General features: G+C 42.9%; 1 protein-coding gene across 2 annotated transcripts in view; it reads right to left on the reverse strand.

The window, feature by feature from the left end:
- Positions 1-12,815, reverse strand: part of LOC109891718 (ras-specific guanine nucleotide-releasing factor 2) — a 98,850-nt gene that overhangs the window by 18,114 nt on the left and 67,921 nt on the right. For both annotated transcript variants that reach the window (XM_031826343.1, XM_031826341.1), the window contains exons 15-17: positions 11,330-11,877; positions 10,942-11,169; positions 10,708-10,814 (exon numbers count right to left, since the gene is read on the reverse strand). In XM_031826343.1, coding sequence (XP_031682203.1) covers positions 10,708-10,814; positions 10,942-11,169; positions 11,330-11,877 — 883 coding nt within the window. The remainder of the gene's footprint in view (positions 1-10,707; positions 10,815-10,941; positions 11,170-11,329; positions 11,878-12,815) is intronic.

A 12,815-nucleotide genomic window follows, 5' to 3' on the forward strand; every position in this document is an offset into this window, starting at 1 on the left:
GTCCAGTCGTGTCTACTAGTGTCATGTCTACCACAGTCCAGTCATGTCTACTACAGTCCAGTCATGTCTACTACAGTCATGTCTACTACAGTGGTGTATACTACAGTCATGTCTAATACAGTCGTGTCTACTACAGTCATGTATACTACAGTCGTGTCTACTACAGTCGTGTCTACTACAGTCGTGTCTACTACAGTCATGTCTTCTACAGTCATGTCTTCTACAGTCATGTCTACTACAGTCCAGTCATGTCTACTACAGTCATGTCTTCTACAGTCATGTCTACTACAGTCGTGTCTACTACAGTCGTGTCTACTACAGTCCAGTAATGTCTACTACAGTCCAGTCGTGTCTACTAGTGTCATGTCTACCACAGTCCAGTCATGTCTACTACAGTCCAGTCATGTCTACTACAGTCCAGTCATGTCTACTACAGTAATGTCTACTACAGTCCAGTCATGTCTACTACAATCCAGTCATGTCTACTACAGTCATGTCTACTACAGTCCAGTCATGTCTACTACAGTCGTGTATACTACAGTCGTGTCTACTACAGTCATGTCTACTACAGTCATGTCTACTACAGTCATGTCTACTACAGTCATGTCTTCTACAGTCCAGTCATGTCTACTACAGTCCAGTCATGTCTACTACAGTAATGTCTACTACAGTCCAGTCATGTCTACTACAATCCAGTCATGTCTACTACAGTCATGTCTACTACAGTCCAGTCATGTCTACTACAGTCGTGTATACTACAGTCGTGTCTACTACAGTCATGTCTACTACAGTCATGTCTACTACAGTCATGTCTTCTACAGTCATGTCTTCTACAGTCATGTCTACTACAGTCCAGTCATGTCTACTATAGTCCAGTCATGTCTACTATAGTCCAGTCATGTCTACTACAGTCATGACTTCTACAGTCATATCTACTACAGTCATATCTACTACAGTCATGTCTACTACAGTCCAGTCATGTCTACTACAGTCATGTCTTCTACAGTCATGTCTACTACAGTCCAGTCATGTCTACTACAGTCCAGTCATGTCTACTACAGTCGTGTCTACTACAGTCATGTCTACTACAGTCATGTCTACTACAGTCCAGTCATGTCTACTACAGTCATGTCTACTACAGTCGTGTCTACTACAGTCATGTATACTACAGTCGTGTCTACTATAGTCGTGTCTACTACAGTCGTGTCTACTACAGTCCAGTCATGTCTACTACAGTCATGTCTACTACAGTCGTGTCTACTACAGTCATGTATACTACAGTCGTGTCTACTATAGTCGTGTCTACTACAGTCGTGTCTACTACAGTCATGTATACTACAGTCGTGTCTACTATAGTCGTGTCTACTACAGTCGTGTCTACTACAGTCCGGTCATGTCTACTACAGTCATGTCTTCTACAGTCATGTCTACTACAGTCGTGTCTACTACAGTCATGTCTACTACAGTCATGAATACTACAGTCGTGTCTACTATAGTCGTGTCTACTACAGTCATGTCTACTACAGTTCAGTCATGTCTACTACAGTCATGTCTATTACAGTCATGTCTACTACAGTCCAGTCATGTCTATTACAGTCATGTCTACTACAGTCCAGTCATGTCTACTACAGTTCAGTCATGTCTACTACAGTCATGTCTATTACAGTCATGTCTACTACAGTCCAGTCATGTCTATTACAGTCATGTCTACTACAGTCCAGTCATGTCTACTACAGTCATGTCTACTACAGTCATGTCTTCTACAGTCATGTCTACTACAGTCCAGTCATGTCTACTACAGTCGTGCCTACTACAGTCGTGACTACTACAGTCATGTCTACTACAGTCATGTCTACTACAGTCATGTCTACTACAGTCATGTATACTAGTCGTGTCTACTACAGTCGTGTCTACTACAGTTGTGTCTACTACAGTCATGTCTACTACAGTCATGTCTTCTACAGTCATGTCTACTACAGTCGTGTCTACTACAGTCGTGTCTACTACAGTCCAGTAATGTCTACTACAGTCCAGTCGTGTCTACTAGTCATGTCTACTACAGTCCAGTCATGTCTACTACAGTCATGTCTACTACAGTGGTGTCTACTACAGTCATGTCTAATACAGTCGTGTCTACTACAGTCGTGTCTACTACAGTCGTGTCTACTACAGTCGTGTCTACTACAGTCCAGTCATGTCTACTACAGTTCAGTCATGTCTACTACAGTCATGTCTATTACAGTCATGTCTACTACAGTCCAGTCATGTCTATTACAGTCATGTCTACTACAGTCCAGTCATGTCTACTACAGTCATGTCTACTACAGTCATGTCTTCTACAGTCATGTCTACTACAGTCCAGTCATGTCTACTACAGTCGTGCCTACTACAGTCGTGACTACTACAGTCATGTCTACTACAGTCATGTCTACTACAGTCATGTCTACTACAGTCATGTATACTAGTCGTGTCTACTACAGTCGTGTCTACTACAGTTGTGTCTACTACAGTCATGTCTACTACAGTCATGTCTTCTACAGTCATGTCTACTACAGTCGTGTCTACTACAGTCGTGTCTACTACAGTCCAGTAATGTCTACTACAGTCCAGTCGTGTCTACTAGTCATGTCTACTACAGTCCAGTCATGTCTACTACAGTCATGTCTACTACAGTGGTGTCTACTACAGTCATGTCTAATACAGTCGTGTCTACTACAGTCGTGTCTACTACAGTCGTGTCTACTACAGTCATGTCTACTACAGTCCAGTCATGTCTACTACAGTCCAGTCATGTCTACTACAGTAATGTCTACTACAGTCCAGTCATGTCTACTACAGTCATGTCTACTACAGTCCAGTCATGTCTACTACAGTCGTGTATACTACAGTCGTGTCTACTACAGTCATGTCTACTACAGTCATGTCTACTACAGTCATGTCTACTACAGTCATGTCTTCTACAGTCCAGTCATGTCTACTACAGTCCAGTCATGTCTACTACAGTAATGTCTACTACAGTCCAGTAATGTCTACTACAATCCAGTCATGTCTACTACAGTCATGTCTACTACAGTCCAGTCATGTCTACTACAGTCGTGTATACTACAGTCGTGTCTACTACAGTCATGTCTACTACAGTCATGTCTACTACAGTCATGTCTACTACAGTCATGTCTACTACAGTCCAGTCATGTCTACTATAGTCCAGTCATGTCTACTATAGTCCAGTCATGTCTACTACAGTCATGACTTCTACAGTCATATCTACTACAGTCATATCTACTACAGTCATGTCTACTACAGTCCAGTCATGTCTACTACAGTCATGTCTTCTACAGTCATGTCTTCTACAGTCATGTCTACTACAGTCCAGTCATGTCTACTACAGTCCAGTCATGTCTACTACAGTCGTGTCTACTACAGTCATGTCTACTACAGTCATGTCTACTACAGTCCAGTCATGTCTACTACAGTCATGTCTACTACAGTCGTGTCTACTACAGTCATGTATACTACAGTCGTGTCTACTATAGTCGTGTCTACTACAGTCGTGTCTACTACAGTCGTGTCTACTACAGTCCAGTCATGTCTACTACAGTCATGTCTACTACAGTCGTGTCTACTACAGTCATGTATACTACAGTCGTGTCTACTATAGTCGTGTCTACTACAGTCGTGTCTACTACAGTCATGTATACTACAGTCGTGTCTACTATAGTCGTGTCTACTACAGTCGTGTCTACTACAGTCCGGTCATGTCTACTACAGTCATGTCTTCTACAGTCATGTCTACTACAGTCGTGTCTACTACAGTCATGTCTACTACAGTCATGAATACTACAGTCGTGTCTACTATAGTCGTGTCTACTACAGTCATGTCTACTACAGTTCAGTCATGTCTACTACAGTCATGTCTATTACAGTCATGTCTACTACAGTCCAGTCATGTCTATTACAGTCATGTCTACTACAGTCCAGTCATGTCTACTACAGTCATGTCTACTACTACTACAGTCGTGTCTACTACAGTCATGTATACTACAGTCGTGTCTACTATAGTCGTGTCTACTACAGTCGTGTCTACTACAGTCCGGTCATGTCTACTACAGTCATGTCTTCTACAGTCATGTCTACTACAGTCGTGTCTACTACAGTCATGTCTACTACAGTCATGAATACTACAGTCGTGTCTACTATAGTCGTGTCTACTACAGTCATGTCTACTACAGTTCAGTCATGTCTACTACAGTCATGTCTATTACAGTCATGTCTACTACAGTCCAGTCATGTCTATTACAGTCATGTCTACTACAGTCCAGTCATGTCTACTACAGTCATGTCTACTACAGTCATGTCTTCTACAGTCATGTCTACTACAGTCCAGTCATGTCTACTACAGTCGTGCCTACTACAGTCGTGACTACTACAGTCATGTCTACTACAGTCATGTCTACTACAGTCATGTCTACTACAGTCATGTATACTAGTCGTGTCTACTACAGTCGTGTCTACTACAGTTGTGTCTACTACAGTCATGTCTACTACAGTCATGTCTTCTACAGTCATGTCTACTACAGTCGTGTCTACTACAGTCGTGTCTACTACAGTCCAGTAATGTCTACTACAGTCCAGTCGTGTCTACTACAGTCATGTCTACTACAGTCCAGTCATGTCTACTACAGTCATGTCTACTACAGTGGTGTCTACTACAGTCATGTCTAATACAGTCGTGTCTACTACAGTCGTGTCTACTACAGTCGTGTCTACTACAGTCATGTCTACTACAGTCCAGTCATGTCTACTACAGTAATGTCTACTACAGTCCAGTCATGTCTACTACAGTCATGTCTACTACAGTCCAGTCATGTCTACTACAGTCGTGTATACTACAGTCATGTCTACTACAGTCATGTCTACTACAGTCATGTCTACTACAGTCATGTCTTCTACAGTCATGTCTACTACAGTCCAGTCATGTCTACTACAGTCATGTCTAATACAGTCGTGTCTACTACAGTCGTGTCTACTACAGTCGTGTCTACTACAGTCATGTCTACTACAGTCCAGTCATGTCTACTACAGTCATGTCTACTACAGTCGTGTCTACTACAGTCGTGTCTACTACAGTCGTGTCTACTACAGTCATGTCTACTACAGTCCAGTCATGTCTACTACAGTCCAGTCATGTCTACTACAGTAATTTCTAATTCAGTCCAGTCATGTCTACTACAATCCAGTCATGTCTACTACAGTCATGTCTACTACAGTCCAGTCATGTCTACTACAGTCGTGTATACTACAGTCGTGTCTACTACAGTCATGTCTACTACAGTCATGTCTACTACAGTCATGTCTACTACAGTCATGTCTTCTACAGTCATCTCTACTACAGTCCAGTCATGTCTACTATAGTCCAGTCATGTCTACTATAGTCCAGTCATGTCTACTACAGTCATGACTTCTACAGTCATATCTACTACAGTCATATCTACTACAGTCATATCTACTACAGTCCAGTCATGTCTACTACAGTCATGTCTTCTACAGTCATGTCTTCTACAGTCCAGTCATGTCTACTACAGTCCAGTCATGTCTACTACAGTCGTGCCTACTACAGTCGTGTCTACTACAGTCGTGTCTTCTACAGTCATGTCTACTACAGTCCAGTCATGTCTACTACAGTCCAGTCATGTCTACTACAGTCGTGTCTACTACAGTCATGTCTACTACAGTCATGTCTACTACAGTCCAGTCATGTCTACTACAGTCATGTCTACTACAGTCGTGTCTACTACAGTCATGTATACTACAGTCGTGTCTACTATAGTCGTGTCTACTACAGTCGTGTCTACTACAGTCCAGTCATGTCTACTACAGTCATGTCTACTACAGTCGTGTCTACTACAGTCATGTATACTACAGTCGTGTCTACTATAGTCGTGTCTACTACAGTCCGGTCATGTCTACTACAGTCATGTCTTCTACAGTCATGTCTACTACAGTCGTGTCTACTACAGTCATGTCTACTACAGTCATGAATACTACAGTCGTGTCTACTATAGTCGTGTCTACTACAGTCATGTCTACTACAGTCATGTCTTCTACAGTCATGTCTACTACAGTCATGTCTACTACAGTCCAGTCATGTCTACTACAGTCCAGTCATGTCTACTACAGTCCAGTCATGTCTAATACAGTCGTGTCTACTGCAGTCATGTCTACTAGAGTCGTGTCTACTACAGTCATGTATACTACAGTCATGTCTACTACAGTCATGTCTACTACAGTCATGTCTACTACAGTCGTGTCTACTACAGTCGTGTCTACTACAGTCATGTCTACTACAGTCGTGTCTACTACAGTCATGTATACTACAGTCATGTCTACTACAGTCATGTCTACTACAGTCGTGTATACTACAGTCGTGTCTACTACAGCCATGTCTACTACAGTCATGTCTACTACAGTCATGTCTACTACAGTCATGTCTTCTACAGTCCAGTCATGTCTACTACAGTCCAGTCATATCTACTACAGTAATGTCTACTACAGTCCAGTCATGTCTACTACAATCCAGTCATGTCTACTACAGTCATGTCTACTACAGTCCAGTCATGTCTACTACAGTCGTGTATACTACAGTCGTGTCTACTACAGTCATGTCTACTACAGTCATGTCTACTACAGTCATGTCTTCTACAGTCATGTCTACTACAGTCCAGTCATGTCTACTATAGTCCAGTCATGTCTACTATAGTCCAGTCATGTCTACTACAGTCATGTCTACTACAGTCATATCTACTACAGTCATATCTACTACAGTCATATCTACTACAGTCATGTCTACTACAGTCCAGTCATGTCTACTACAGTCATGTCTTCTACGTCATGTCTACTACAGTCCAGTCATGTCTACTACAGTCCAGTCATGTCTACTACAGTCGTGTCTACTACAGTCATGTCTACTACAGTCATGTCTACTACAGTCCAGTCATGTCTACTACAGTCATGTCTACTACAGTCGTGTCTACTAAGTCGTGTCTACTATAGTCGTGTCTACTACAGTCGTGTCTACTACAGTCCAGTCATGTCTACTACAGTCATGTCTACTACAGTCGTGTCTACTACAGTCATGTATACTACAGTCGTGTCTACTATAGTCGTGTCTACTACAGTCGTGTCTACTACAGTCCGGTCATGTCTACTACAGTCATGTCTTCTACAGTCATGTCTACTACAGTCGTGTCTACTACAGTCGTGTCTACTATAGTCGTGTCTACTACAGTCATATCTACTACAGTCCAGTCATGTCTACTACAGTCATGTCTATTACAGTCATGTCTACTACAGTCCAGTCATGTCTATTACAGTCATGTCTACTACAGTCCAGTCATGTCTACTACAGTCATGTCTTCTACAGTCATGTCTACTACAGTCATGTCTACTACAGTCCAGTCATGTCTACTACAGTCCAGTCATGTCTACTACAGTCATGTCTACTGCAGTCATGTCTACTAGAGTCATGTCTACTACAGTCATGTATACTACAGTCATGTCTACTACAGTCATGTCTACTACAGTCGTGTCTACTACAGTCGTTTCTACTACAGTCATGTATACTAGTCATGTCTACTACAGTCATGTCTACTACAGTCGTGTATACTACAGTCGTGTCTACTACAGTCATGTCTACTACAGTCATGTCTACTACAGTCATGTCTTCTACAGTCCAGTCATGTCTACTACAGTCCAGTCATGTCTACTACAGTAATGTCTACTACAGTCCAGTCATGTCTACTACAATCCAGTCATGTCTACTACAGTCATGTCTACTACAGTCCAGTCATGTCTACTACAGTCGTGTATACTACAGTCGTGTCTACTACAGTCATGTCTACTACAGTCATGTCTACTACAGTCATGTCTACTACAGTCATGTCTTCTACAGTCATGTCTACTACAGTCCAGTCATGTCTACTATAGTCCAGTCATGTCTACTATAGTCCAGTCATGTCTACTACAGTCATGTCTACTACAGTCATATCTACTACAGTCATATCTACTACAGTCATATCTACTACAGTCATGTCTACTACAGTCCAGTCATGTCTACTACAGTCATGTCTTCTACGTCATGTCTACTACAGTCCAGTCATGTCTACTACAGTCCAGTCATGTCTACTACAGTCGTGTCTACTACAGTCATGTCTACTACAGTCATGTCTACTACAGTCCAGTCATGTCTACTACAGTCATGTCTACTACAGTCGTGTCTACTACAGTCATGTATACTACAGTCGTGTCTACTATAGTCGTGTCTACTACAGTCGTGTCTACTACAGTCCAGTCATGTCTACTACAGTCATGTCTACTACAGTCGTGTCTACTACAGTCATGTATACTACAGTCGTGTCTACTATAGTCGTGTCTACTACAGTCGTGTCTACTACAGTCCGGTCATGTCTACTACAGTCATGTCTTCTACAGTCATGTCTACTACAGTCGTGTCTACTACAGTCGTGTCTACTATAGTCGTGTCTACTACAGTCATGTCTACTACAGTCCAGTCATGTCTACTACAGTCATGTCTATTACAGTCATGTCTACTACAGTCCAGTCATGTCTATTACAGTCATGTCTACTACAGTCCAGTCATGTCTACTACAGTCATGTCTTCTACAGTCATGTCTACTACAGTCATGTCTACTACAGTCCAGTCATGTCTACTACAGTCCAGTCATGTCTACTACAGGCCAGTCATGTCTACTACAGTCGTGTCTACTGCAGTCATGTCTACTACAGTCGTGTCTACTGCAGTCATGTCTACTACAGTCGTGTCTACTACAGTCATGTATACTACAGTCATGTCTACTACAGTCATGTCTACTACAGTCGTGTCTACTACAGTCGTGTCTACTACAGTCATGTCTACTACAGTCGTGTCTACTACAGTCATGTATACTACAGTCATGTCTACTACAGTCATGTCTACTACAGTCGTGTCTACTACAGTCGTGTCTACTACAGTCGTGTCTACTACAGTCGTGTCTACTACAGTCGTGTCTACTACAGTCATGTATACTACAGTCGTGTCTACTACAGTCAAGTCTACTACAATCATGTCTACTACAGTCCAGTCATGTCTACTACAGTCATGTCTACTACAGTCCAGTCATGTCTACTACAGTCCAGTCATGTCTACTACAGTAATGTCTACTACAGTCATGTCTACTACAGTCCAGTCATGTCTACTACAGTAATGTCTACTACAGTCCAGTCATGTCTACTACAGTCCAGTCATGTCTACTACAGTCATGTCTTCTACAGTCCAGTCATGTCTACTACAGTCATGTCTTCTACAGTCATGTCTACTACAGTCATGTCTACTACAGTCCAGTCATGTCTTCTACAGTCATATCTACTACAGTCATGTCTTCTACAGTCATATCTACTACAGTCATGTCTCCTACAGTCCAGTCATGTCTTCTACAGTCATATCTACTACAGTCATGTCTACTACAGTCATGTCTCCTACAGTCCAGTCATGTCTTCTACAGTCATATCTACTACAGTCATGTCTACTACAGTCATGTCTACTACAGTCATGTCTACTACAGTCATGTCTTCTACAGTCATGTCTACTACAGTCCAGTCATGTCTACTATAGTCCAGTCATGTCTACTATAGTCCAGTCATGTCTACTACAGTCATGTCTTCTACAGTCATATCTACTACAGTCATATCTACTACAGTCATGTCTTCTACAGTCATGTCTTCTACAGTCATATCTACTACAGTCATGTCTACTACAGTCATGTCTACTACAGTCATATCTACTACAGTCATGTCTACTACAGTCATGTCTACTACAGTCCAGTCATGTCTACTACAGTCATGTCTACTACAGTCATGTCTACTACAGTCCAGTCATGTCTACTATAGTCCAGTCATGTCTACTACAGTCATGTCTACTACAGTCATGTCTACTACAGTCCAGTCATGTCTACTATAGTCCAGTCATGTCTACTATAGTCCAGTCATGTCTTCTACAGTCATATCTACTACAGTCATGTCTACTACAGTCATGTCTACTACAGTCATATCTACTACAGTCATGTCTACTACAGTCATGTCTACTACAGTCATGTCTACTACAGTCATGTCTTCTACAGTCATGTCTTCTACAGTCATATCTACTACAGTCATGTCTACTACAGTCATGTCTACTACAGTCATGTCTACTACAGTCCAGTCATGTCTACTATAGTCCAGTCATGTCTACTATAGTCCAGTCATGTCTACTACAGTCATGTCCTCTACAGTCATATCTACTACAGTCATATCTACTACAGTCATGTCTTCTACAGTCATGTCTTCTACAGTCATATCTACTACAGTCATGTCTACTACAGTCATGTCTACTACAGTCATATCTACTACAGTCATGTCTACTACAGTCCAGTCATGTCTACTACAGTCATGTCTTCTACAGTCATATCTACTACAGTCATATCTACTACAGTCATGTCTTCTACAGTCATGTCTACTACAGTCCAGTCATGTCTACTACAGTCGCCAGAACACCAGAGTGCCCCTGGGGAGCAGAGTGACATTTCTCTGGGCATCATGAGTACAGAGCAGGTCTGGCAGGGGGTAGGCAGTGCGTGTGTGTGTGTGTGTGTGTGTGTGTCTGAGTGTGGTTCAGACCTGTGAGTGCTTGGAGACCCAGTGACGCAGCACATTGAGGACTCTGTTGGTAGCAGCTCTACGGATGATAAACTCCTTGTCACAGGTCCTCTCGCTATTATTGAAACCTGAGAGAGAGAGAGAGAGAGAGAGAGGGAGAGAGAGAGAGAGGGAGAGAGAGATGAGGAGAAAGCGAGAGTCAAAGAAGGACATTTACGACGCAGGTATTTACCAGGTGTTGATGTTGTCTTTTACCCTGGGAACTGCCGTGTCCGGCGGCTGCTGTTGCAATAGCATAGGCTGAGGCTGGTGACATCGTACCACGATTGTTCTCCCCCGTGGAGCCTCCAGACTGTCTGTATCGCATGTGTCGGTGTGTAGAGGGGGAGCGACAGGGGGACTCCGTCAGGGGGACTCGGTCCTCGCTGACTTGAGGGTTAGACTCTGGAAGGAACTTCTCCAGAGAAACGGTCTCCAGAACAGCTGTTAATTAAAATACACAGGCACTCAGTAAGTGTGCGTTATTTGTGTGTGTGTTCGTGTGTTCCTGCGTGTGTGTGTATTTTCATGTGTGTGTTTTCCTGCATGTGTGTGTGTATGTTTGTGTGTGTGTGTTCTTGCATGTGTGTGTGTGCCAGCCTACCCCTGCGGATGCTGCGTCTGAGTTTCCCACAGCAGGCGTCGATGCGTGGCATGTCTCCTCCTCCGTCTTCCAGCGTTGGGGGGGCAGGTTCCGGAGAACTGGGAGGATGGTCCAGAGAGGTGGTGTGAGGGGAGTTGGAGAGCCCCGGGATTGTTGGCAGGCTGGGAGCCCGCGTGCAGGTGGGAGGGGGGGGCGAGAACCCTGACGGAGCCCGGTTGGAGGTGGGAGGGGGGGACGAGAACCCTGAAGGAGCCAAGGTGGAGGTGGGAGACGGGGAGAAGGAGGGAGGGTGGGAGGAGGTGGGGGAGTTAGCAGCAGAGGAGGAAGGGGTGGAGAGGTCTAGGACTCCTGCCTTGGAGGAGAAGGGGGAGGAGAGGGAAAGTTTGCGGGAGTGGAAGGGGGAGGAGAGGGAGAGTTTGCGGGAGTGGACAGGGGAGGAGGTGGTGAGAGGAGGAGAGGAGAACTTGCGACAGAGACGGGGAGATTTGTTGTTGAAGTGCTCGCCGCCCCACGTCCCCTGGCTGGTAGCAAAGAACAACTCCAGAGACCTGAGAGGAGGAGAGGAGAGAGGAGAGAAGAGAGGCGTGGGATAAGAAGAGGAGAGGAGAGACCAAAGGTAGAAGAAGATGAGGAGAAATAAAAAAATGGACACACTTATTTCTACTGAGAAAGACGTCATGTGACAAACCGCTGCAACTGGGTCATTCCACGAAATGAGTGCCTTTTGATATTTTAGGAAGAAATTGTGCACAAATATTGCATTTTAAAAGCTTGTTATATTAAATTAAGTGACCTATATACCACACGGAAAATTCAAGTTTTCCATGTTTTCCAAAATTCCAAAAGTTTTTATATGAATATAAACTTGCTAAAGTGCCAAAGCTCAGCATCATCACATCTCCCTCTGTGCACCCTCTGACTTCTAGGAAGATTTGAACCCACTTAACCCCAACATTTCTCCAAGTTTTCACCATCATCGTAAAGCCCTCATTATTTTGTTGCTTTAAGAAAGTCATTTCTGAAGTATTAAGTCATTTCTGAAGTACTAACTCATTTCTGAAGTACTAACTCATTTCTGAAGTATTAAGTCATTTCTGAAGTACTAACTCATTTCTGAAGATGTATTATGTATTTAATGTGATTAGTGATTAAATGTAAGGTTAAAAAAATACCTCAAGTGTTAAGTGTTAATGTTTTTTAAAGAAACATTGAACATCTAATAGTCAGATCATATTGTCAAAGCAGGTGAACTGATTCTCTTTTTGGCCATTTCTTTGTGTTTTGGGTTGGAAAACTAAGCGGGTCGAGCATTACGAGTCAACCCTGTTACCCATAGACAGGCTAGAAATGTTTAAACAATTTTAAAAAATTGTGTGAAGCTTGCATTCAATTGCCCGTCCTTGTTGCACAAAGCAAACTTTCTTCCCCCGTCACAAGGGGCTATATGGCTGATTTAAGATTAAATCTGTCATGATTCCAACTGTCA

Source organism: Oncorhynchus kisutch, linkage group LG6 (genome assembly GCF_002021735.2).
Source record: "Oncorhynchus kisutch isolate 150728-3 linkage group LG6, Okis_V2, whole genome shotgun sequence".
Lineage (NCBI taxonomy): Eukaryota > Metazoa > Chordata > Actinopteri > Salmoniformes > Salmonidae > Oncorhynchus > Oncorhynchus kisutch.